Source organism: Colias eurytheme, chromosome 9 (genome assembly GCF_061535395.1).
Source record: "Colias eurytheme isolate Ceu_HAF_F1 chromosome 9, ilColEury1 Martin Lab GWU primary, whole genome shotgun sequence".
Taxonomy (NCBI): domain Eukaryota; kingdom Metazoa; phylum Arthropoda; class Insecta; order Lepidoptera; family Pieridae; genus Colias; species Colias eurytheme.
This window is the reverse complement of record NC_142988.1, coordinates 10,146,206-10,171,338: the sequence shown is the minus strand read 5'-3', so window position 1 is coordinate 10,171,338 and position 25,133 is coordinate 10,146,206. Positions and strand designations below refer to the sequence as shown.

Here is a 25,133-nt window from a genome sequence, read left to right as displayed (position 1 = left end):
ATGTTGGTATAAGTTTACTTGGATAATCTAAAATATGACCCGTTTCGTCTACACAAATAATCATGTCTGCAATAATATACCACAAAACTGTAACATGTTCCATCTGTCTAATATCAGAGATAATACAAACCCTCAATAATCGTCGAACAAACAAACAAATGCTGCTTAGAATAGTTTTTTTTTCGACAAAACAAAATATGACAAATGGGCGAGGCGCGCCGGCGCAGAACGCTCGCGTGTCGTCGCGCGGACCTCCCGCCATTTTAAAAACAAACAGACAATATAAAAACTCGTTATTTATTCTCGTGTTATTCGATGGGAAGGGCGCGCCCAAATTCGCTTAAAAAAATCATAAGTTATAATTAAAAATGTCTGAGATGTTACGTTCTTTAACGTCAACGAGCAATCTCAGTCGCCAGTCACTACAGTCTTCTCTACACACTACAAGCCGGCACCGCTTCAATCATCTTAATTTTTATAGCTGACTACGAAGTTTATGAGATTTGGAAGATACGTGATCGTATCTGGGAGATCGCATCCACGAATCCACATTCATAGCGTACGTTCCCGGCGCTTGTCTTAACATAAATACCGATTAATTGATTCGATCTGTGTCGTAATTAAAATGGGTGATTAGAGCGCGGGGTTCGGCGCCGGCGCCTCAAAGCGTCTCCTGCAGCATTCCTTTTGTTTTACCATGGGTCGTTTGTCGCCTGCTTGCTGCGTGGGCTAGGTGCCGTCCCTGTCGCGCTCGGCAGCCGGCCGGCCGGTGCGAGCGAGAGGCGTGCGGGCGCCGACCTCCTGCAGCGCCGTCGGCCGCCCGCCGCGCGCCCCGCCCAGCGCATGCAGCACTAATAATCAGATTATGACAGCCAGCTCTCAAACGCTCAATACCACTCGTCACTCTTCAATGTCTCCTGAAAAATTGACAGCCGACATTTCCTTGCTCTTTCCTCTGACATATTAATAGGACTTTTCGCAGTGCCCCTTACCAAGCTTGATTGGAATTAAATGGCATTTATCCTCGAGTGCCACATCAGCAGTACTCTTCCCCTTAAAAATAAAACGATTCTTATTGGATTAACTGCTTACATCTAAAATTAAGATAAAAATAATGTTTTAAACATAGACAGATAACAATCTAAAAAAACCTGTTGGACGCATGAACTCGAGTGTTCATAAAGGCTAAATTGCTTAATTTTACTTCACGCAATCACTATAAAATCCTAATATCCGTAAAACGAAGTTGTTTGTGCGACTTCAAATTGATTGTGACCGTTTAGTGTAATAAAGGCTTAGATGACGTAAGTTTGTCGTTAGGACAAAAAGCGTACCGTCATTGTAAGTAATTGATAATTCCGTATAGAAGGGGCAGGAATCTGAAGCACGCGCCGCGCAGTCGACGCCACTGAATGATCATATCGCAATGTCCCTCGGGAAAGCGAACCCTCCCCGATCAGCGTCGAGATTTGAAACAAAACTGACGTACATTCCTTCCATTAAATACAGTGACAAAACTGTTATTTTAACACACGCAGCCGTGTATAACGTTCACTGATTTTTATCCAAAAAATATTGACAAGAATTTCGAAATCGCATTGTCATCACGATCCTCCGCCTAAAACAATCGATTGATGTAAAAAAGAAATATGTGAACAACAAATTGAATTTAGAACTAAAAAATGTGCTCCGCGTCATATTCGAGCGGCGCTTGATTCATTTTTTGCTAGCTCGGTCCCTGATGATAATTTCTCATTAGGTTATAACATTTTTGTCAGTGGAAACGTCGTAAATTCTTCGAATAATTTAAGGAAGAAAGTGGTCGTGTGTTTTGTTTTTATGGCGCCAATGGGCAGCCCGGTTAGATCGGTATCTCTCGATACAAGCGTTTAACCCATGTTACGTGGAAGTTCGGGATTCTCACGGATTCCGAGACGATCATTCGCTAACGACATGTAATAGGTACGCTCGAATAAAACGATTTACGTTTTTCTTAGTAGACGATTTTGAGGATTGAGGACAGCGCGTGTAATGCTGCTAATGAACTAATTAATGGGTAGAAAGAACTTTTTATTGAATGCAATCTTCTTTTGGGAAATCACAATTAAAACGATAAATAATTAGAAGAAAAATATCATTTTAAACATAAGTAATATTATAGAAAAAAGGACCCTTAATACAAACCAATAAGATTTGATATTTGATACAAAAAATTATTCCAACTCCACTAATGAATTAATTTCCAGAATACGCCTTAACGCTACAGAATCGTTAAAGTAATTTGAATGTTTATACGTGTTCATATTGTTGTACGTGTCCATATTCCCCAGAATAACGTCATTAGACAGGAGTGGGTGCGCGACGTGTCACGGAGTCATTAAAATTTGGACACGTACCGCGGTAGTGGTAGCAGAAAAATTTATCTATCACTCTTTTAAAAATATGCATATTTTTATAAGGTCCTCAATTACAAAATGTATGTAACATAATTGTTAAAATTGTAAAATTTTACATACGGATATTCTGAGTTGTTAAATTTTTTCGCTCTGAATCTTTCGCTGAATTAACATTAATTGCGTTATTGCGTTTTGAATGTATAATTAACTCTCATAAAAATAAAGGCAAAAAGTCCGTAGCTATTTTTGTACGTAATATTTTCAAGTAATGGTAGTGTTTGTCAACTGTACAGTTCTCCCATCACATAGACCAAGATCTTATCCCGTGTGTTTCACGATGCTATGTGGTGTGTCGTGGCGCCGCTCTCCATCATGCTACAAATGCTCACTTGGGAATTAAGATATTACTATCCTGCTGTATTTATTTAATTTTGCATCTGGTTTTATCGATTATTGCTTACTCAGTGGAGAATCTGTTTGACACTTTTTGCACATTTATTTCAATTAAACTTCAAAACATCTTTAGTTTTTAAAATCACTGTAATTAAAGTGTTTAAATATTTTTGTACAGCATTTGAATTTCGTTCAAAATGAACTGAAAGATTAACTACCACAATTTCCCTTGCTACCAATATCGTAATGAAATTTAATTTAAGACACGGATACTTTGTAGGTATCCAATTATATAAACGGTGTACCTATCATCTAATTTGCTATGCAGCTCAAAAAAGATGTAAACAATGCACCCAAACAATGTTCTTACAAACAAAGCATGTAATTCCCTTAGTACAGTCGGGACCTCCACGCGTGCGCAGATACCATCAGCGAGCATCGCGACATCACGCCACGATCTGTATCAGTTACTTGCTACTGAAACCGACAAGCCTTCCCACCCTTTACCAACCAACAATCAACTATCAACCTTACTCCTTGACCACAACGCTCAAAATCCTTTCACAAACCAAGACAACTATGAAGCAATCCCTTGCTGGAAAGTCCAGAAATGGGTGAACGTACAGCACGATTTTTAAATAAAAGTGTCACATGGGTGTCGTTGTAACCCACTCGTTTGTGAGAATACCGTTCGTGATAAGTCGAGATGTACACGAGCGTGACATAAATGTTTACGACTTATATGGAATATGATCTTAGCGCCCAAATAATGGGAAACAAACATCAAGCGCACTTGAGCCTACAGTGCGCTACCACTGTTACAACAGCTATTTTAGTTCACTGTTATACAAACGATCTATCTTCTGAAAGAAGCGTTGTAATGTCTTATTTAAACAAATGTAAATTGTGATAAATAAGCTACAAGTAAAATATGTATTTGAAAACAACAAGTATCTTCTTTTCGTGTTCTGTACTCAATCTTAGAATACGACGATGAAGTACGTATAAATATCTGATGACACTGTGTCATCTCTAAATTGTATTGTGATAATTATTAGCAATGTGCGATAATTAACACTGTATTATATTGTTCATAAACGCTAAACGACTTAAAACAATAACAAGTTTACGACAGTAATTAAAGACGCTGCATTTGCAGATGCAATTACTACAAATGCGTTCAAGAAGATAGGCAATTATCGATACGAAAAGGTGGTCAGAATTACGCCTTTTACGTGGTGTACGCGTAGTCCGCGTACCCAGGACGTGGTACAACGTACGAGCGCATTTCTTTGAAATATGTAACATCGGTTCAATGTCAATAGCACGGAGTATGATGTCGCAACCCATCCACTAATTGCTGTGACAGGGCGCGGCGCGTTTGAGCTCAACACATTACGCAGCCTTGGCGCGATTCCTCGTATAATAGTCTGATGACAAACGTTTGGGGTAAGCGATCAGCGAACGGACAAAAAAGAAAATATTTTCACATCATGTCTCACACGCAGTGCTTTTTGCTTAGCATGCCACTTGTACCAAATACAATTTGTCTCCGTTAAAACATTGTTTCATTATTACATTTGCTCGTTTGTTAAATCGCTTCAGCAGTTTAATTTTGACATTTACTTACATAATGTCCAGACCAGTAAATATTATTTACGAACTTTTTATTTCACTTTTAATCTATCTAAATTTGCATGTTTATTTTATTCTTATGCTTCTAACAAAGCAAAAAGAAACAGGTCTTAATTAACGATCAGATATATTCATAACCAAAATTGGATTACGTTCACTATTTCTATGTAATATAGTATGTCAAAACAAAAGATTTACATCGTTTTGATTGGCGGCACATTTTGATCTCGTAGACGCTCATCGGGATATCGGGAATCATACTCTGTCGACAGGCACTTGCGCCACACACACCGAATTAATACCAATTAACACACACTGGCTTAATTGTGAATCGAGTGCGGTTCGCGTGCGGCGGCCTCTTTGTCGGCCCCTCAGAGCCCTCCTGCGACTTTAATTCGCGACTGTATCTCTTCCTCGAAAAGCTTCCTAAAATACAGGCGCCGTTCACTTCCAAGATGTTATGAATAATGAACCCTGCTATCGGTGCATACGTTTGTAATTAGTTCGCATTTCACAAAGATGCTTCTAGGTATTGCGGCATCACGGTACGGCGAGCGGAGATCCTGCACTTGATGGATCTTTCTTTGCGACTATTAGCGAAAGTCCGTATGATTCTGAAAGTCATCTACGCGGCTAACTAGATGTTCTTAGAGATCTTTATAACTTTGATAATAGTCCAATTGCAATAAATCAAAACGTTAACAGGTTTCATTGAATAAGACCAACCTAAACATTCATAACATCATAGCACAATATGTCAATTATCAATTAAAATTTATGTAGGAAAAAATCTAGCTACTATCTTTAAGATCACCGTCTTAGATAAAAATCACCGCATACAGGTGATCATCAATTCTTTCTTATATCGCAGCTTTGACAGGATTATAATTAGAAACTGTCCGTCCTTATGGTTTGTCGTTTTTAATGTCGCTAGCCGGATCCCATACTGCGCTCGCATTTCATTAACTTGCGAGTTAAAAAATTGGGAGCTCTCATAAAACGGTGTGATTTATGCGCGGACGGCAGCTAACGATCGCTGCCACCGACCCTGCGTCACCGTACGTATCATTTTTATCCGTTTCATATTTTATATCCATTATTTTATCAACAAATGAACGAGATAAAAAAGCTTTATATAAGCACCGGAACTCGCGTTCGAAAGTAGGTGTAGCTCGACAAAATTGACACATAATGTATCTTAGTGTTTATTATTCATGAGTGTCGCACTTTTAATGTCGCTCGAAATGTATCCTGTACGTAGGTTCATATATGGTCGCGTGTAGTACACATTCACACAGACAACGTTATGTAAATAGCACATCCATATTAACATCAAATAGAGGCGGTAACCTTACATACGTATCGTATTTAATTTAAGTGATCAAAAACAGGCTAGATGGTTGTATTGATTATTATCTTAACGATCTGTTGTCCGCATTGGACGGCGTCAAAAGGCGCATAATAGACTCAAGGGCGGATCCAGCTTTAGTGCCAGGGGGGGGTCACATAGACGTGGTCAATTTTCAAAAGCTATATTTTGGTAATTTAATTGATACCTACGTAGATTTAAAAAAAATGGTCAAGTGCGAGTCGGATTGGCGAACCAAGAGTTCCGTACAAACATTTTTATATGTTTTAATATTAAATTTATGCTTTTTGCGATTTTTCCTTTATCTGTGCTATAAGACGTAAGTTTCTATTAAATAAAGATTAAATATCAAGATTCTGTGTTCACGGGAAGTACCCTGTAGGTTTTGATTCCTGGTAACACTTGCGAATGTTGATAAGCATGAAATGTATGTTTTAGCAATTTTTCCTGCATCTGTGCTGACATTGCTTTTAACCAAATTTCAGAACTCTGTGTTCACAGGAAGTAGTACAATACCTATAGATTTTGATTCCCTTGCGATAATGTCGAAATTTGCGATAATTTACGGCATAAATGGCTGTATCTTTTGATTGCGTTGGCTTATAAGTTTGATTTTTTCACAGCTATAAGGAACCGTAGATTTGAGTATTCGGTATGAATTTCAGATTGATACCTCCACGCGTTCCTGAGAAAAAGGGTCTTCACAGGCAGACAAACTTTAAAAATATATATTTTTTGCAATTATTCTTGTATCTGTACTATAAGATGTTGCTTTGTACCGAATTTCAAGATTCTGAGTTTACGGAAAGTACCCTGTAGGTTTTGAGTTTTGATTCCCTTGTGAATATCGAAATTTGCGAAAGTACTCGGGAACTACCCTGTAGGTTTTGATTTATTAGGGAGTGTCGAAAAATTTCAGCAATTACAGCTGCATCTTTTGATTGCGTTGGCTAAAACGTTTGAATTTTTCACAGCATCAAGGGACCGTAGACCGTAGGATTTCGACATTAGCAAGGGAATCAATACCTGCAAGGAGCAACCTGTCCCGTAAACACAGTCTTGAAATTGAGTAAAAAGTATCGTGTTATAGCACAGATGTAGTAATAACTGCGAAAACCCTAATTATTTAATTAAATTAAATAAAAATATATTTTTAAATAATTTTAAACTTACAATCCCTTTACTCATGAACGTCTACATGTATTGATATTCACATCAGAACTCAGGTCTATAATAACTTAAATCTGTTATTTAATTCAAATTCTATGTCAACGCAATCTGAAGAAAAAGCAATTAGAGCCGCATATTCTGTAATTCGCAACTACTTGCAAGGGAATCATCAATCAAAACTTACAAGGTACTTCCCGTGAACACAGTCTTGAAATTTGGTTGAAAGCAACGACTTACGAACTTACGAGCACAGATAAAGAAAAAAATCCTTTAAACAAAATTATAATGAAAAAATATGTTTGCTCGGAGTCCTCGGTGCGCGAGTCCGACGCGCACTTGGCCGATTTTTTATTGTAATTTGACTGTATTTTTGAATGAACACTAATTTGAAAAAAAATTTTGCTATTTTATGTCTTATCCACGAACTGGGATATTTCGATATTTGAGGTTTTGTGTGAAAAGTGTAACAGTAAAAGTTTTAGAAAAAAAATTAATTACATACAACTTTACCATTACACTTTATTCCGCAGTTATAGTTTTTTTTTAAATCAAAAAACCTGTTATTTGTCCTTAAATTACGACCACAGGTCGACCCTAATAAACTTTTTCTATAATTTTTGTTATATTCTCTTCCGTTACCGTTTGTAATTGGTTTCATTGTTCTATATTACTTTTATGTCTCAAAATTCAATAAAAACATCATATTGAACAGTATTAATTTGTTAATTTAAAAAAGTTAATATTAAATTAGTGGTCCACTTAGGTCGTGGACCTAGCCCAGGGGGGGGGTCATGACCCCGTGACCCCCCCCCTGGATCCGCGCTTGATAGACTCTAGATGCGGCGGCGAGATAAGCTTTGTCCTACGCCCGGCGGTCCCGCACTAACTGTCAACTAAATTACTGAAAGATTGCGAGCCGGTTTCATTGCAATTTACAAATGCGCTTTGTGCAACTCTACCGCCCGCGCCACGGCGCCGAACATTATACGCATCGCTTATGTAAATTTTATGTGGCGAACGCATCGATACCGATGTACGGGTAAATGATGATAAAATAAGATTTAAGATTATGTTGTAATTAAAGATTCATGAAATAGCGTTTAAAAGCTTAATTTTATTTACAAATTTTATTGTTTTGGAATTGTAATATCGGTGAAACTTGAATAAGTTTTTGATTGCTTGCGGTGCTTTTAAGGTTGATTTGGCAATGTCGATTTTGCGTAATTGGATCAGGTTAATAATTTAAAGCGCAAAGGGCGCCGGCTGGTCGGTTGTGTCGATTTCCGCAAGTGGCGGTGTTTGGGGTAGTTGTAAATTTGGCGATAGGCGCATAAACATGTCACGCAGGTGCGCGCGGCGGGGAGGCATTGTCTCCTTCGCACGCCCTACGACGGCCGCTCATCATTCAAATTTAACTACCTTTGAACCTTTTAACTACGACAAATAGTGTTGTGTGTGAATTCGTTCTGCAAGTTAGCTTCGTTACTATAATATAGGCATGTATATATATGGAGGTATAAATGGAACAGGTTTGAATAACTCATCAACACCAATTCATCAAATACTATTGTAAGTTTTTATTTTATTAAAAAAATATTACGTTATCATATAACTTGCTGTTCTATAATATGTTTACAACCCATCGAAGTTAATCGATAGAGCAAAAACGTTTGAAACAATCGAATACAAATGACATACCTATATTCAGTTTGCCACCTGCAGCCGCAGGTTGCAACAAAAACAGGTCGATAAAAATAAAATAAACTTTTTGTCACGATCGTTATGATTGAAGGCGCTGTCGCTGATTTTAAACAAAGGACGACAGATAGGTTCCCATCAATATGCTAATACCGAGTTACTCGGTCAGAATCGTTCCGAGACTTTTTTGCTGTCGGACCCAAATTGGTTTATTTGTATTGTTGAGAACGACTCTCGAAGTGAACTCTATTTGCAGACCGCTCGCAACATATGGAGTGGATTCGCTTTTTGTGTTAAATAGCGATGTTTGTTTTATAAAAATATTTGGATAGAGTTAAAAAAATACATCGAACAATCCGTGTGAACCACCCTTTATAGTCTCGTATAGACAGTTCCATTGATGTATAAGTTCACTGTTTACTGATTCATTAACAACGCGTATTATCATCGCACTTAACTGAAACAACAATATACTGGTAATCAATTCGCTCGTGTGGTTACGTAAGTCTTATAATTAATAGTAACTCAGCTCAGAGTGGGTACCCACATGAAGCACGTGGCCGTACTATTTCATATTGAAGCAATTAAAACATTTATGCGTATCAAACTTTTGAAAGTTGATTTGTACGATAAAATTCAACTTCGTAAATGAGTGATTACATTTATCTTTTTTATATCGTAAAAGGATTTCATCATATTTTATTTTATTATATTATTAACTTTTCAATTCCTCGCATAAAAATAATATAAAAAGCCAGCCTTTACATGGCGGTATTATGTCAACACTCAACATTACTATAACGCTGTAATGTTAATCACTATCAAAACACGGTCCGTAAAGCTTGCTGCGATTCTCACGGCCGCGGCGGCTCACGGGCCGAGTGAACATTTTGACACATCCAGGTGTCCGATTTTTTATGCACCCACACAATGGAGGAGGAGTGTTTAGTTGTTTACCCAGGCTCACATCTGGGCGGACGGAAAAAACCGGCTGGACCTCTCGTATGAGCGCTAATGAGCGCGACTACGCGGCTTAAACACACATTCTTCTGCTTAGCCTCTCGAAACAAGTGTTAAATCTTTTTAGAAAACAACAGATGCACACAGAACAACGCTCGCCTGTCCCATTAACGAGCGCAATGCGTCTTAACATTGAACTTGACGATAAAATACTCGTGAAATCAGTTGTAAAGATAATTAACCCTGTGGGGTAGGTTCGGGATGCGTCTGTTTATGACTGCGCTCTGGACGATGCATCAAAGACAGTGTTCAGTAGCTCATTTGTAACTGTACAGACGCATTATCGATTACGTGCTTGACTGCTCATGTGACGACGATACAAGAAATTTGACGCAGCGGAAAGACAAATGCCCCATTATATATTTTAATGGGAGCAAATAGTTTTGTTTACTTTTGTGAATGGGATTTTTACAATCGAGTGTATATATACTGAGCGGATACGACAGAAAATCGCGGTTCATTTAATATTTCGAGTGCGGATGCGAGAGCGGATGTGTTTCTTCCCGCGCTGTTAGCGCCTCCGTGCGGCAATTGGCAAGTTGTTACCGATTTACGACCCACTCTTAACTTTATTCAACGCGATTTTGGTGGTCCCATTGTATTCCACTAAGTCCCTTCCCACCGGCGGAGTCATCGCGGCTTAGCGCGCCCTCGAATGCCTTTTATGGCGATCCGTTTTTATAGTCTCCTTGTTTCATTTGCATCGCTATTCGCTGTATAAGCAGTATCGTTAAACGGAACGTATTCGGACATTACATTTATGATTGTTACAATATCGTTAATTCAGAAATTAAAACGACGCTTTTATTACCGATACCATAATGAAATGAAAGTCGAATAATTTATGTTTCACGATCATAACTGTTGCTCAGTGTAAAACATCGTCGAAACAATAAACTTAAAACCTTCGAATATCTTAAAAAATGTCTGCGCCGTAAATAATGTTTGAAAGAATCTCGTAATCGCTTCTTGGATTACTGATATGTTCGTTGAATTTTATAAAGAGGATTCCGATGCCGGTTATTATCACATTTAATTAGCTAATAGCGGCTGAGAATCTGAGTGCGAGTATCGAATTGAATTGACGAGCCGCAAAATCCGACAGTGTTGCGTGCATTAAGGATATCTTAACGGCTTTAAAGAGGTATTTTCTGCAGCAGACTGTAATAGGCTTTTAAAGAAGCTCATGGGGGTTTTCGCATAAATTGCACGTCGATCGTCACCTTTGTCGGCGTCCTCAAAGCCTCGATAAGTGACGTGGCGTGATAAGAGCGTCGTACGGTAGCACAGGGATTTGTCGATGTACGGTCAACATGATCGTCGATACCTGCAAGTATTGTGTGTACATATTTGTGTTTGGTTTGTGCGTTTGTATTTGATGGAGGGACGTCTGTCAATATTGTCCATGGATAAGTTAGAAGCTTTACATCGTGTACCTTTAAATGTTACATGTTAATGTATGTTTGGTTTTACTTCAGGTTGAAGACAGGATTGAATATTTGATTCATTAGCCCTTTCTTAAATATTAAACAAAACGAAATAACTATAGTAAACTGTTTTTTCTTTTCTAAACGAAACTCAATTATCAATATGATGTGAGCAAACCGCTTATATCCTCATCTTGGTAAAGAAAAAAAATCTACCATTACCTACCTGAAAGTACCTACCTACAAAAAACCGATCAATATAAAATCGTATCGATTCTTGTCGCCTATCCGTACAAACGTAAGGCAGTAGCCGGCGTCGTAAAGTTTAAATGGAAGCTAATTTAGTGCTCTGTTAATTGTGACTGTGTCGGCGCGTTATCAGCAATGCATTAGCGCGCCCGGCGGCCGCCTGATACCAGTGTTATGACTGATGGCCAGAGCCTGGCCAGTGATAAGCAATGTGGTGAATTAGATGGATCATGCCGTGTAATCTATGTACCATTAAGACTAAGTGCTGGTAAACTTGATTTTCTTTTCGGTGAAATTAAACTATTGAATGATAGATCTAATGATCGACTGTTATAATATTAAAGTCTACCAATGTATAAAAAAATCAGCACGATACGATCTGTCCAAGTTTGTATATCCAAATATCTATATTATTCAGTCTCATTTTCCTTACGTTGTCAAATATACTGTTATGATCTTCAACATTACACAGCCAAAACAAATACAATTTGTCAATAAAATTGAACCGATTAGTTATATTGGCCGTCGGGTCGCTATCAGCGGCCGGCGCCATGACATTTCAACCCCAACGGGTGCCAAAAGCTCGTTCACCAACACTTTTACTCCCATCACATGCTTTTATAATCACGATAAAACCCACAGAGTGCCCATTGTCCCCCCTATCACCTTATAGCCGCCGTAATTTTATTATCGTCTTCTTTGTCAGACCGCGGTCAACTTTACGCCGTACAAAGTTATCTTTTATTGACTGTTAAGTGCTTGTTTTAATTTTATTTTGTTTATTCAAAGGTGGAAAGGAATGTCACCCGAAATACGAATACGTTATAGAACTAGTACTTAATTTATACGCGGAGGAGACAGTTATGTTGAAATAAACGCCGCGCTATTCGTTTTAAATCTAATTAATAATATTTTAACGATTTCCCGTTTAATTAGAGGTATATTTTATAAAATAATAAAAGACGGGTTATGTAGGTACATCCGGTCCATACATCGCATCTTTTTTCTTGAAGTACCTACCTATATAAAAATGCAAATGAGTAACTACCTTTATTCACTACTTCAAAAAATTTAAATACATATTTAGTTAATACACCTTTTCATTCCATTATACAACTTGGTATAAACTTTTTTACAGCTAGTACATTGTACACTTACCAACTTCTTCTTTACAGAAAATAATAAAAAAAATCATATGCATATGAACATTTCAACTGCCTTAAAAGAATGTGGGCAAAATGAACTATCCATCTACCATTTAATTCCAACATTGCAAACAATTTATATCTAATGGAAGAGTATATTTTCAGACGCATGTTCCCATCCCTCCGCGTGGCCCTCAACGGCCTGGACCCCCGGGAGGAGTACTGCGTGCTCCTAGAGCTGTCCCTCGTGGGTCGCCGCCGCTGGCGCTGGGCGGGCGGCGCGTGGGCGGCGGCTGGCGGTGCTGAACCCCAGTCCCCAAGGCGCCTGATGCTGCACCCTGACTCCCCAGCACCAGGACATCATTGGACAGCCAACCCCATCTCCTTCAGCAAACTCAAGCTGACGAACAATACCATGGATGCACAGGGACATGTAAGTTTTTTTAGTAATATTATAATTATGCATTCATTAGCAAATAGTTTAAGAGGAAGCAAAACAACCTAAAAAGTTGTGCCATAACTTGTAATATATCATTTTTTCTCAATATAAAACTAAAGGGCATAACAGTTATTTAAACAGATGCGAAAATACAGTAAATTATTAAAAAAAATATTAAAACTGAATATCTTTAAGCTAATTATATTCAATTTGTCTTGTTTGCTGCAGCCACTTTAACAAAGTTACGTCGAAATAAAAACATCTGAATTGTACCAACTCGTGAGTCGTGACTTCCACATTCTTTACGGGATACGCCTTCCCAACCACATCTATCAAAACCTAAACATACACCAGTTTTGAACTCTAAAGTAATACGTGGAAGAATCAAAATAATATAAACGATATATCGCTTTGAATAATGAGCAAAGAAAATGCATTTTTACTCTTTTAATAAGTATGTAAGTTACTTATACGATAGTGACAAAAAATGTTATGAATAAATTATTTTTTCCCTCCATTGTGACATACCAATTTTGCCATTAAAATACATTTTATATACTATGCAGCCGTAAGAAACAATAAAAAGGCACAAGAAGTAATGGGCGTTATTTTTGTCATACATATTTGCATTAATTTTGTATTTATGGAACTAACATTTCAACAATGAAGAGAATTTAGTAAACTTGCAAAAATAAAAACCTAACTAAGAATAAAACCTGCCTGATCTGATGAATAAATAACAAACACCATTTATCATTAACGAAAGCTAAATATAAAAAAATCGGGACAAATATATTTTCATGGCTATTAAGTAGCATGTTGTAACTGAATAGACAGTATTATGATGGGTCAGGACAAAAACTTTATACGCTTCGTTGAGTCGATACCTTGGATGATAAATGAAGATATGTCAAACACATTGCATACCCTATATTATCTAGATCAACATGTTATTTTATATAAAGGGTTGTAATTAAAACTTAAATTAAAGACGTTTTCATAAATTAAACAAATTGAATAACACTTTTAAATTGCAATTTTACACACCTTTTAATAAAGCATATTAATTACAGTTTATCAAGTGGATAATGTCATAATTAATTAATTCTGCAGTTTTACTTGACTAATTTCAATGATATTGAAAAAGGCATCAATCTAAACGCAGGAAAACTGAAATTTTCTTCTCATTATCTCTAAAGATCATCCATGGAATCTAGTGCAATTCATTGTACATATACCCGATATTATAATTTTAAAGCATTCCATGTTTTATAAAATATGATACGTTGTCAAGCGCACTCCGGGCGGCGTCTTTAGTCCGCCACAACAATGGGACTGCTACCGACTTACCGAGACACAAGGAGCTTCACATGGAAATGTACGCTTCGCTTGCGCACTTGAGATTTCGCCACCTGTAATAAAAAGGGTCCCATTCTTCTTCCACTAGCCGCATTGTTTGCGATTTTTTAACGCTACATCAAAGAGTTCTTACCCCACAAACTCTTTGTATACCGTTTCCCTAATTACGGCTCGGATTAAGCCAACCTTTAATATGTTACACAGAAAAGATTACTGTTATCGTGTCGTGGAGGAGTTTAAATTGTTTAGTAATTGGAAAACGGAATGTTGACTATCTAATTCTCACGCAATAGAGCACTCGTAAATTGTAATGCTGTTTGCTAAACGAATTGTCTTGTTATTGGGAAATACTGCTTTGAATACATCAAACAATTTGCCTTTAAACAAAACAGTAATATAACTTAGAACTTTCTTAGTTTTAACTAATAAAATAAAAATAGTGACACAAAGATTTTTAAAAATAAATCGTCGTTTACCCTCTAGAAAGCAACCCCTTATCTGAAAAAATGAAGGGATGTTTGTTCGACACATTAAATATTATCGCTACAAGCAATCAGTGTGGTTACGACGGGACGCGGCCCGTGTCAATCCGGGGGAAATTACATGTTTTACGGTGTTCCCCTTCAATATTTTATCTTATAACATCTTGCACGGCTAATTATATAGAGCAACCATTAGAGGCCTATAACACGCTTTTTATCGCATCTAATTTTGTTTACAGAAATAAATATTGAAGCTAGAGTTTTTGTACATATTTCGTTTTACTACACACGGCTTTCGGTGGCAAAAATAATGTCTGATTAAATTATTTCAAAAAAGAAACTACTACTACAGATTTTTTTACAACTTCACACTTTAAAACAAACTAGTAATCCCAATTCCACAAATACCAAAGAGACACGCTAAAAAATATAATTTTATCAGAAACTTCAATCGTACTTGATTGAACGCATGTCCGTTTGATGGACGAGGATGGAAACGTGAAGAAACGTTAATATGTCTGTCAATCGTCGTGCCCCGCGCTATCCACCTCGCGCACCACGTACGCAGATGAATATCTATCTCACGATTTTATAAAGTTATTAAAAAATTAAAAATTAAAAAATCTACATAAAAATAACGTTTTTCTCCTTTCCTACTAACCAGGCAGATAAATAATTAGTCACGACAACTTATAAGTATGTAGGTATTGTCACATAAATTAAAAGCTCAATTATTATTAAACCGAACTTAACAATGCACTGTTAATTAACCTCATTTGTTATAATTACGTTCGAAACACGTTCAATTAATACAAATTAAAGAGAAAACTTAATCAGCATACAATTAATGAAACACAAAACGTGTAAACAAAACGAATTAAAAGTTGGTTCTTAAATTGTAGCGCACGTTAAGTTCGCAACAAGGTGCAGTACCCCGAATTTCTACGAATGCAATAATGTGACTTCCAGATAATTCTCACGGATGAAATTACATCGATAAAACATAAGATACACCGAGTAATTAGCTAAATGTGATAAAAAACATCGGCGAACGTGAACATCGTCGAAGCTTAATCAGAGATAAGGTTAATTTTAAGGTTTTCTTTATTAGGTTTAATTGCATTACATTTAACTGCCACAATTACTTTAATTAGTGCTTCGACAAAAACACAATGATGAATGTTACCTACACGACACATTACATCCACCTTTTTAGAGACATAAAAATGGTACAAATATTTTATCTTCATCGTTACTCGGAAAATGTATTAGTGAATGTCGTAGAGCTACTCGAATGTATGATGTTATGCAGACTTTAAAGAGCCTGCCTCGGGACTCGGGAGCCGCCCGCGCCGCCACAATTCGGCGATGTGTAATTTCTGTTACTCAATTCTTAGTTGTCAAAACTTGTCGTAATTAGGCGCAGAACTATTTTAATTATGTTCTTCTAGGTACGTACCATCCATCGATAAAATTAATATTTTCATAATATGTTCATTATGTTGACAAATTGAAAATTGAAACAATATAAATACCAGTAAGTACTTAATTGTAGATACGTCTCTATTATATTAATATAATTGCTGCGTGCTTGAAGAATTGTCACGTACATGCTTTTAGAATTTATAATAAAAACATGAAACTGTTCGTCCTGACTTAATAATACTAAATAAATAATTACCAGCATAGTGATAAATATTTATCTTTGTAAACGTGTCATGCGCATTGTATTTTTTCAGCATCCTCCGGATAGGTATTCTGTCCCGTTTTTTACACGAACAAAGGTGGTCACAAGTCTAATTACTTGAAACATTTATTTAAATGCCAACGACAATGACAAAGTCAATTATTCTAGTTTTCTATATATACAGTAGGCCGCTTGTATGTGCATTGTATATCCATTTAGGGCATTTCACGCATCTGCTTAATTCGAGTTAACCAATACGAGATAACGGTCGCCAATGTTGCATATTGAATACCATATAGAGTTAATTTCCTATTAACACTCTCGCAGAATGTGGTAAATATGTGCATTAAGGCTTTAGCATTTGTTCATGTTCGGCAGCTACAAAAACCTCGTATGGCGTCTAGACAAAGTTATCTCGTTCTGTGAAGCGACACGTGTCCCTTGATCGTTCTGAAATTTGTTTCAAATGACACTTTTTGCATCACTTGTTATTTTCTGTTTAATTTCTCGAAAATGGACACGTTAACTGCCTGTCAATTACCTAATTACTTATAATTAAAACCCATTCAGATAAATGTTTGAGATGTAATTTAATGACTCGCATTGTCTATAGTTTCTGAAAATAAATAATAAGACAATCGATTACAAAAAGTAGTAGCAAATGCTTGCAATCAATAAAGGTCTAAACATTTATTGATAGCTAGCCTTTACAATTAACGTATGTGAAGTTTTTGTCCAAATTAAATTATAAGAAGTACAGACTCTAAAAATAAGAGCTGCATTGTAGCAATGCATTATGGGGGAACTTTTGAAAGGAATATCATATTTCAGAAGCGTACAGTAGCCAAAAAAACTAGAAAGCTTTGTAAAAAGTGTGTATGCGAGTGAAAATAGAAAACAGAACCCTTTCCGCTTGAAGTGGTTTTGGCGCCCGCAGCGCGCAGGTATAGGCTTGAAGTACCACAGATAAGCTAGCGCGCCGACTGTCGCTAACTTTTTTACCGAGTATCTGTTACAGCTTACAATGTATGCGAAAACACATTGTATTTTTTAATTATCGTCTTGTAAAATTAGCAAGGGTTGCGGTTACTTTTTTGCGATAAACGCACTTTGTTGATTTTTTGTTAAACTGTATGAACAACGTGTTGTTAATTTATTATAACATTAACTTAATGAGCTGATAATTGTAGGCACATTTGTTGAAGTAATGTTTCCTCTTATGATAAGTAATTAATAAAATATCCAACTATATTATTTGAAATTGGTTCTAATACGAAAATTTTACTAATATTATAAATGCGAAAGTTTGACAGGATGGATGGATGTGTATAATGTATATGTATGTATGTTTGTTACTCATACTCACGCCGCACGCGAATACTATACTCAGTATAGTATACTGAACCGATTACAATGAATTTTGCACACATATAAATGTTAACTTGAATTAACACATAGGGTAGGTTTTATCGTGGAAATCTATTATCTATTATTATTATATATATAAATAAAATAATAAGTTGTTGAGATATAAGTTAATTTAATGTAACAAAGCGTTTGTTAGAAATCTACTTTGTTATAACTACTCATGGTATAGCAATAACATTCTTGAAAATATATTTTAATTTCATTATATCTACTATTTATTACAATAACTAATAATAAATCTCTTACAGATGGTCCTAACATCGATGCACAAATACCGTCCACGTGTGTTGGTAGTCCGCGCCCGTGACGCCGCCGCGCTGGCGTGGGGCGCGCCTCACGCTTCCTTCTCCTTCCCGGAGACTGAGTTCATTGCTGTTACTGCTTATCAGGTAAATATGAGTATTTAAAGTATTAAGTACTATTTGTTTGAGTTGTAATTGTTAACATTTTTATTAGGTAAGAACTAGAGAACCCGTGCGTAAATGGGCTATCTAACACGGAAATAATTTTTCGAATCGGACCAATAGTTCCTGAAATTAGCGCGTTCAAACAAACAAACTCTTCAGCTTTATAATATTAGTATAGAATATAGATATTAGTGATTTATTACAGGGACAGCGCTCTACATTACGAAATGAGGATGGATAGGTAGTACACGGCTTTTGAGCTAGGATTTCTGTTATCATAATAGTCGGTCGGATTCTTTTGAGTTATTATTAGTAAGAGTTAATTAATTTTTTATTAGCTTTACGTGCATTTGCGTGTTATAGTCAGTCTAATTGCAGATATAAGAATCTAAGTGCAAATTATTAATTACATGACGGTAAAATATTTATTCTTAAAAAAATATCGACATGAAGTTAATTCATCACGTATCGTAGGGCCGGTTACATTTCATACAAGCCGTAAGCCCAATGAAATAAACTCACGTACCCAAACGGGTTTGAACTCTGAAACAATTACCTTCAGGAAATACGAGTGTTTTTATGGACCCAATGGCGCGTAGAAACAGTTACTTACCTAAATTTTGTGACTAAAGCGTGCATGTAGAATATGCATTTGGCTTATTTTAACTCATGTTTTTATGTGTTATAATGGTCAGTAAATTGTAATAAGTTCAATGATTATGCCAGTTGTAATAAGTGTTTCAATTATGTTTGATTGTCTCATTTTATGCAATCTATAGTTATGTAGGTAACTTTAGGTACTTACCAAGTTTAAATATACTTACATAAATTATTAGAGAAAATAAAATCAGATAAATTCAGCTGTGTAACAGCTTTTAACAATTGATCTACACATCTTCATTCTTCATCGCTAGCGTATGCAAATTACCTTAACTTGAGGTAAAAGTCATAAAAGCGCTATCAACGATTGCGATGTTTTCCCCAATAACGATATCTAGATTGGAAACGCCTTACAAACTTCGATACGATCTAATTTTACGGGTTCCTCGAAAACGTAGTACGTTTCTCAGAATGTATTCACAATTCGCACTTATGATAGGGAGATTTTTTGCCTCAGGCGCCACGGCTTTTACCGTATCAGCAAAAAATATGACGCCGATGAGTGGTCATCGGCAGATTTGGAAAACAAAAGGAACTAATTTAAAGGTCTAGCGGTATGTTTGTGCATAGTTCCGTATTGTTCGAGGTTAAGAAGTGCGATATTAGTGAAAAGATACAGTTACGCTTCAACGGCGCTCTCTGTGCTGATAATGAACAATTGTTTTAACGCTGAACGGCCATTGTTGATTGCAGCTTCTGTATTTTATGATTCATCGGGATTGCAGTCAATTTTAGTGCATCATTTAGGGTTACCTGATTTTTGTAATATTGTAACTTTATGAATTCGGCAAATAAAATGTAATATCAAAATTAATTAAACTTTATTGAAAGCTCAAGTCGATAATCACGTTGTTCGTTGACATGTGAATTTAAAAACTTATTTTTCACCTTGATGAGATTACTTAACCAAAATTGGTGGCTCATCGATTTAATCAGTCGTTTATACAAAGTTTCTTGTGTACAATATGTCCTCCCCTAGCAGGCAGCAGCCCTCCCGCTGTTTGTTTTCTTACCCCACGTCTGCATCTTTGTTGTCCAGCGCACCGTGTCGTTTTCTTGCATAATCCATCGTTCAGTAATTAGGTCGAGGCGGCTTCTTTGCTCCAGCGGCGTATTTAATGTTGACTGCAACGAGGCGCGAAGAGCTTCTCGCGTCCATTTATAATTACAATTACGGACCGGCAGCTTTGTAGGATAATCCCAGAATTGTCCAACTAACGGGACTGCGCCGTGGACAATGGCCGGCGACGTATCGTTGCGCATTATCCTCGCATAAACGAACACACGCCGCCAAACGTATTGTTACGAATTACCGACGAATTAGAAAATGCCCTTTGTGATCCCGGCCGACTGTTGGCCAGCGTAACTAGGTGGCAGACGGTGCAGCCGCAATAGCGTGCTCACTGGGGCGACTCGTAAATATCCATATTGAAGTCGAGACATCGAATGTTTGTAAATCATCGATAATTCAGCCGTTTGCACCCGATAACTAAACTAAATTTACACAGACCCTAATTATACATTTCCGAAAAAACTGGCGACAGTCGCAAATATGAAATATTCACGCAAAAAGCGAGCGACTTGTTGTCGCGTGACGTCACGGGCGACAGGGCGGAGCGGGGGCGGCGCCCGGCTGCTGATACTTCAGCTAGCCGCCGAGAAGTGCACTCTAGTGAGCTAATAACAGGCTTTTAGCACTCCTCGCTATCGGCTAGCTGCGCGGTTATCTGGTAGTGCGATGAGCAAACGGCACCCGCCGGCGCCGCCTTATCGACTCGTGCAAACAATCATTTACAAGTGACTCTGCGCGACGGGACTGTTTGCGGTCAAGATTCCGCTAGATAACCCTAAGTGCCAAATTTACAACGTGCATACAAATTGTACGGTTATCTAAAGTATATACTAATTACCAAATACGTTTGTGAGGTAGTGTCGTTGGGAGTACCTACACTTGACTATTTTTATTTTAGCCTTGATTCTTAATTCCTGCGTACCTTTGGATGCAGTATAATACTATCTTAAATATTACTTAGGCGCTTTTGACTATGTACACAACAGGAAAAAACTTATGTAAGCACTATCAGCATCATATACTTAAGATACTTTTTCCCTAAAAAATCTCTTCCCTACCGTGACATATGTACAAGTTTGCATCAAAATACCGTGACATATGTACAAGTTTGCATATCGTATTTCGTCACGGTACGACTATGCCCGCGCCCGGCGCCGTCGCTAGCGCCCGCTCCGGGCGGCCGACATCGGCGACATGCAACATGCCATGCTAATTGGCCTGTCGCCAAACCACACATGTGCAACAATTATCCTGTAAAGGATATATAGCTATTAACGACGTGTATACGGAAACGGATGTTTAAATTGCCATCCCAATGAGATAAGATGGATCCTACCGTTTTTCGATACTGACAACCTTAATCCGCTTATCGACTTGGGAAAAAATCATACAATTATGACGAAAAAGAAGTCATAGTAAAATAGTAAAAATGAAAATAGTAAAAATATCGCTTTCTAACCCAGATAGGATTGCTTGCAATAATGATTTTACGCTATAAAACGGATTTTTTCAAACAGAATTCCAAATGTCTCGTCTCAACGCACGAAATTATCTAAATAATGCTCACACATACTTGTAAATTTTCTACGAATACCATTAATCAACGAGAAAAATAAATTCACCGTAACATGCAATCAAAATAATGACAGAATCGTGCCGCGTAGGTTTGAGCAAAAAGAGATTTTCTTTATTGGTTTTGAAATAATGACTCAATAACATTAATAAAACCTTAATGAACTGTATACGCCTTTGTGTTTTGTCGCAATTATCTAATAAAATTTTTTCCTTGTCCACAGAACGACCGGATCACGAAATTGAAGATCGACAACAACCCATTCGCAAAAGGTTTCCGTGCTTGCGGCCAATCAAAATGTAAGAGAAAAAACACGGACAGTGATCCCAGTAATTCGGACACGACAACCGAGTCCCCGGAGCCGAAGCGTGCGTGTTCCGATGCCGCATCCTCTTGCTCAGAAGAAGGAAGCTTGCGTTCTTCGTCTCCGCGGTCTCCTCCTTTAGTTGAATCGCCAGCCCCACTAATCCGACAAACAACGCCCGATAGCACCAGCCCGCCAGCTTTCTACCCTCCTGAGCTTCCATACATGCATCCATTACATATGCCAATGCCCTTGGGCATTTGGCCCAATGCGTCCAATCCCTTCATGGCATCTTGGAGTCCAGCCCTTCCCGCCCCAGTACCAAGGATACCTTCCCCCCCTACAGCCCCGGCGCCGTGTCGTAGAGTCAAAAGCTTCACTATAAGTGCTCTTCTTGGTGAAGGTTGATAACTTATTAGAAATAAAGCGGGAACAACTAGCAATTTTTATAATTAAATAAAAGTATGATATTTTTGCTAAATACCTATTTGTTGTTAATGACAGTTTCCTATTTTGATATTAAAGATAACATTGTAAGAGCGTAACTTAAATAGGTTATTTCCTATATAATTATATTGTAATTTTGTTATCACTGATAAACTACCTCGTAATTTAATAAATTTATGCTTTGTGATAGCTGTGCCTTTAAGTATGTAAATAGTTAAGAAATTAGCGTAGGTATTTATAGTTATTATATCTACTGCCTTATTAAAATGTCGGATGTCTAAAGAACCTACCTATTATGTTTCTAAGCATGTATACTACGTAAATACCTAAGCACTGTTTGTAAATACTGTAAATAGTAATAAAATAATAAATATTAAATGAGTATGTGTAGGTAAGTAAACGGTAAATATATATGTTATTCTATATTACACTTTCGTTTTATTTTTGATCCTGTCCTACAAATTTATAAATTTACCTACCTACCTCAATAATCTTCTTCTTTCAAGAGTTCTTTCAAGATTTTACTACTAATAGTTACCTATACAATCCCATGGCTTTTTTCACAGTGATTTTGTATACTTACCAGTTCGAATGAGTTTAGAAAATAAATTGCATCCAAATTCTTTGGAATATTTTTAGAAAACACCCGCTGAAAAATGATTTATTAGGAATTTACTATTTAGGACCCAATCTATCTAATTTTTTTACGTTATTACGTAATTGATTTATTAATCAATCTAAAGTAATAAGTACCTGTAATAAAAAACCGTAATGACAAAGGTTATAAGAAAACATATTATTATGTTCTAATTACATTATATATCTAACTTTTTCATAACTAAGAGGCCATCTGAAAGCTTATATTTGCAGTATAAGTCTATAACCATTTCATTCTAGATAGGTAACGGTTGTTCGCAATATAATATCATAAAAAGGTATGATGATTAGAAATTCAGAACTATACTTTTCTCTTGGTGGTAACTAGCTAATGTTTTGAATAGGTACCTACGTAGATATTTAAAAAAATATCCTCACAAGCCGCTTCCCAGACCGTAGGTACATATTATAATATGAAGCTTTATTTGGATCATACAATATTCAACTTAAGATTAATATTCTAATCTAGACAATTATTATTACTTAGTTAAGTATATCACTCACTTATTTATAGGTATTTTTTTAGGGCCATAATAAATAACTCCTATTTATTTCGTTGAAATCGGTGGTATTTTTTGCCAGAAAAGCGTACCTAGCCGCCTATATAGGTAGTAAGAGTCAAATACTCGCATAAAAGATTAGAATAGGGCATGAAAGTTTTTCGTGTAGCTTATCCGTGGGTGAAAGCACAGTTCAGCACACATAGATACATTGTACATAATATTATATACTTTTGTTTTTTAATGTGGAATCATCTCTCCTCTCTTTTCCTCTCACATAGAATATTATGTTAAATTGTAAAAGGAATACGTTGTATTTTTTCTTTATTAAACTATTATATAGGTAGGTACCTACGTAGGTACTTAATTACATTTTAAAAGCACATATGTACTTTTAATAGATTCGAAAAACAACGGTGGTTTAGAATTATTTGCATATAAGTACCTAACTATCTAATAAAAAGGTCTATTTACCTACATGTTAGAACTAGAGCTACTTAGGTAGGTATCTATATGTTTATTATTTACTTTTCATTTTTGAATAATTTATTAAAGAGACAAATTTACCACTAGGTAGGTACAATGGTAGGTACCTAACTAGCTAACTACATGCATATGATTATTATTAAAATAGAACAAGAAAGAAAGTACAATAGTCAATACATAAAATTAGATTAAGTTTGCTGAGAATTTCGTAAAGTGTGTGCACTGCATTTCCAGAAAAGGATTTTGTCTCAGCTTTCTGCCATAGTCGCAGCAGGCTACGACTACAGAGCTGATATTAAGTAATCTAAATTATAAATTACAAAAGAAATAACCCGACCATTTTATAGCTGCTAATAAGGTACTAGCACAGACTAATAATAATATACTACGACTAGATATCCAATGTTTATATTAACCCGAAAATAATGGTTATTAACTATTTTCTTTTCTGTTTGTCTGATAAGATTGCTGATCGTCATCTTAGTATATCTAAGTGTGTCAATCACGTATTTAAACCACTCTGCAGCTTTGACAAAATCGTTAATTTTACCTGACCAATATCCACACATGTAACCGAGAAATAAGAAATTTCAATGGAATTATGAAAATTAATTACCTACTTGACGAGGTAAAGGCATCTAAAGTCGTAAAAATATGTTAGGTAGATAGTCTGCTTCGAAAATGCAAGTACATAATTTTGTAGTAGTTAAGTATGAATAAGTAATTAATTTAACTTTCCTAAAAGTTATAAAAGCTTTTGACATGTCACTCTGGTTGTTAAATTCCGTTCAGTGGTTTTCGCGTGAAAGAATGCTCTTGCATGGCTCTTGCTCTTGCTCTAGCTAAGTTCGTTGGATGTAAAAGGTATAATTTTTCTCAATGTGGCTCCATCTGTGCTATAGCTACGAACGTATTAAGAGCAGTAATAGTACCCTTATCGTTTAATAGATGGCGCTTATCGAATTTGAAATTTTTTCCATAACTTTTCATTTGTAGAATTATTTATTTTTAAAGATTTGGTTTAGTTGTGGGTATTAAAATAATTCTAAGGTTCTATTCGAATAACAAGAAAGTATATTTCGAATCTAATTAGAAGTCTTAGAGACAATACCATAACAGCTAGATGAGAA

At 36.4% G+C, this 25,133-nt stretch overlaps 1 protein-coding gene across 1 annotated transcript in view; it reads left to right on the top strand.

Annotated features, from left to right (window-relative positions):
* The window catches only part of LOC149906086 (T-box transcription factor TBX6-like), a 28,545-nt gene extending 5,841 nt beyond the window's left edge, over positions 1-22,704 (top strand). The window contains exons 3-5 of the mRNA XM_090105616.1: positions 12,668-12,935; positions 18,146-18,286; positions 21,833-22,704. Coding sequence (XP_089961742.1) covers positions 12,668-12,935; positions 18,146-18,286; positions 21,833-22,321 — 898 coding nt within the window. The 3' untranslated portion in view covers positions 22,322-22,704. The remainder of the gene's footprint in view (positions 1-12,667; positions 12,936-18,145; positions 18,287-21,832) is intronic.
* Positions 22,705-25,133: the final 2,429 nt, after the last annotated feature.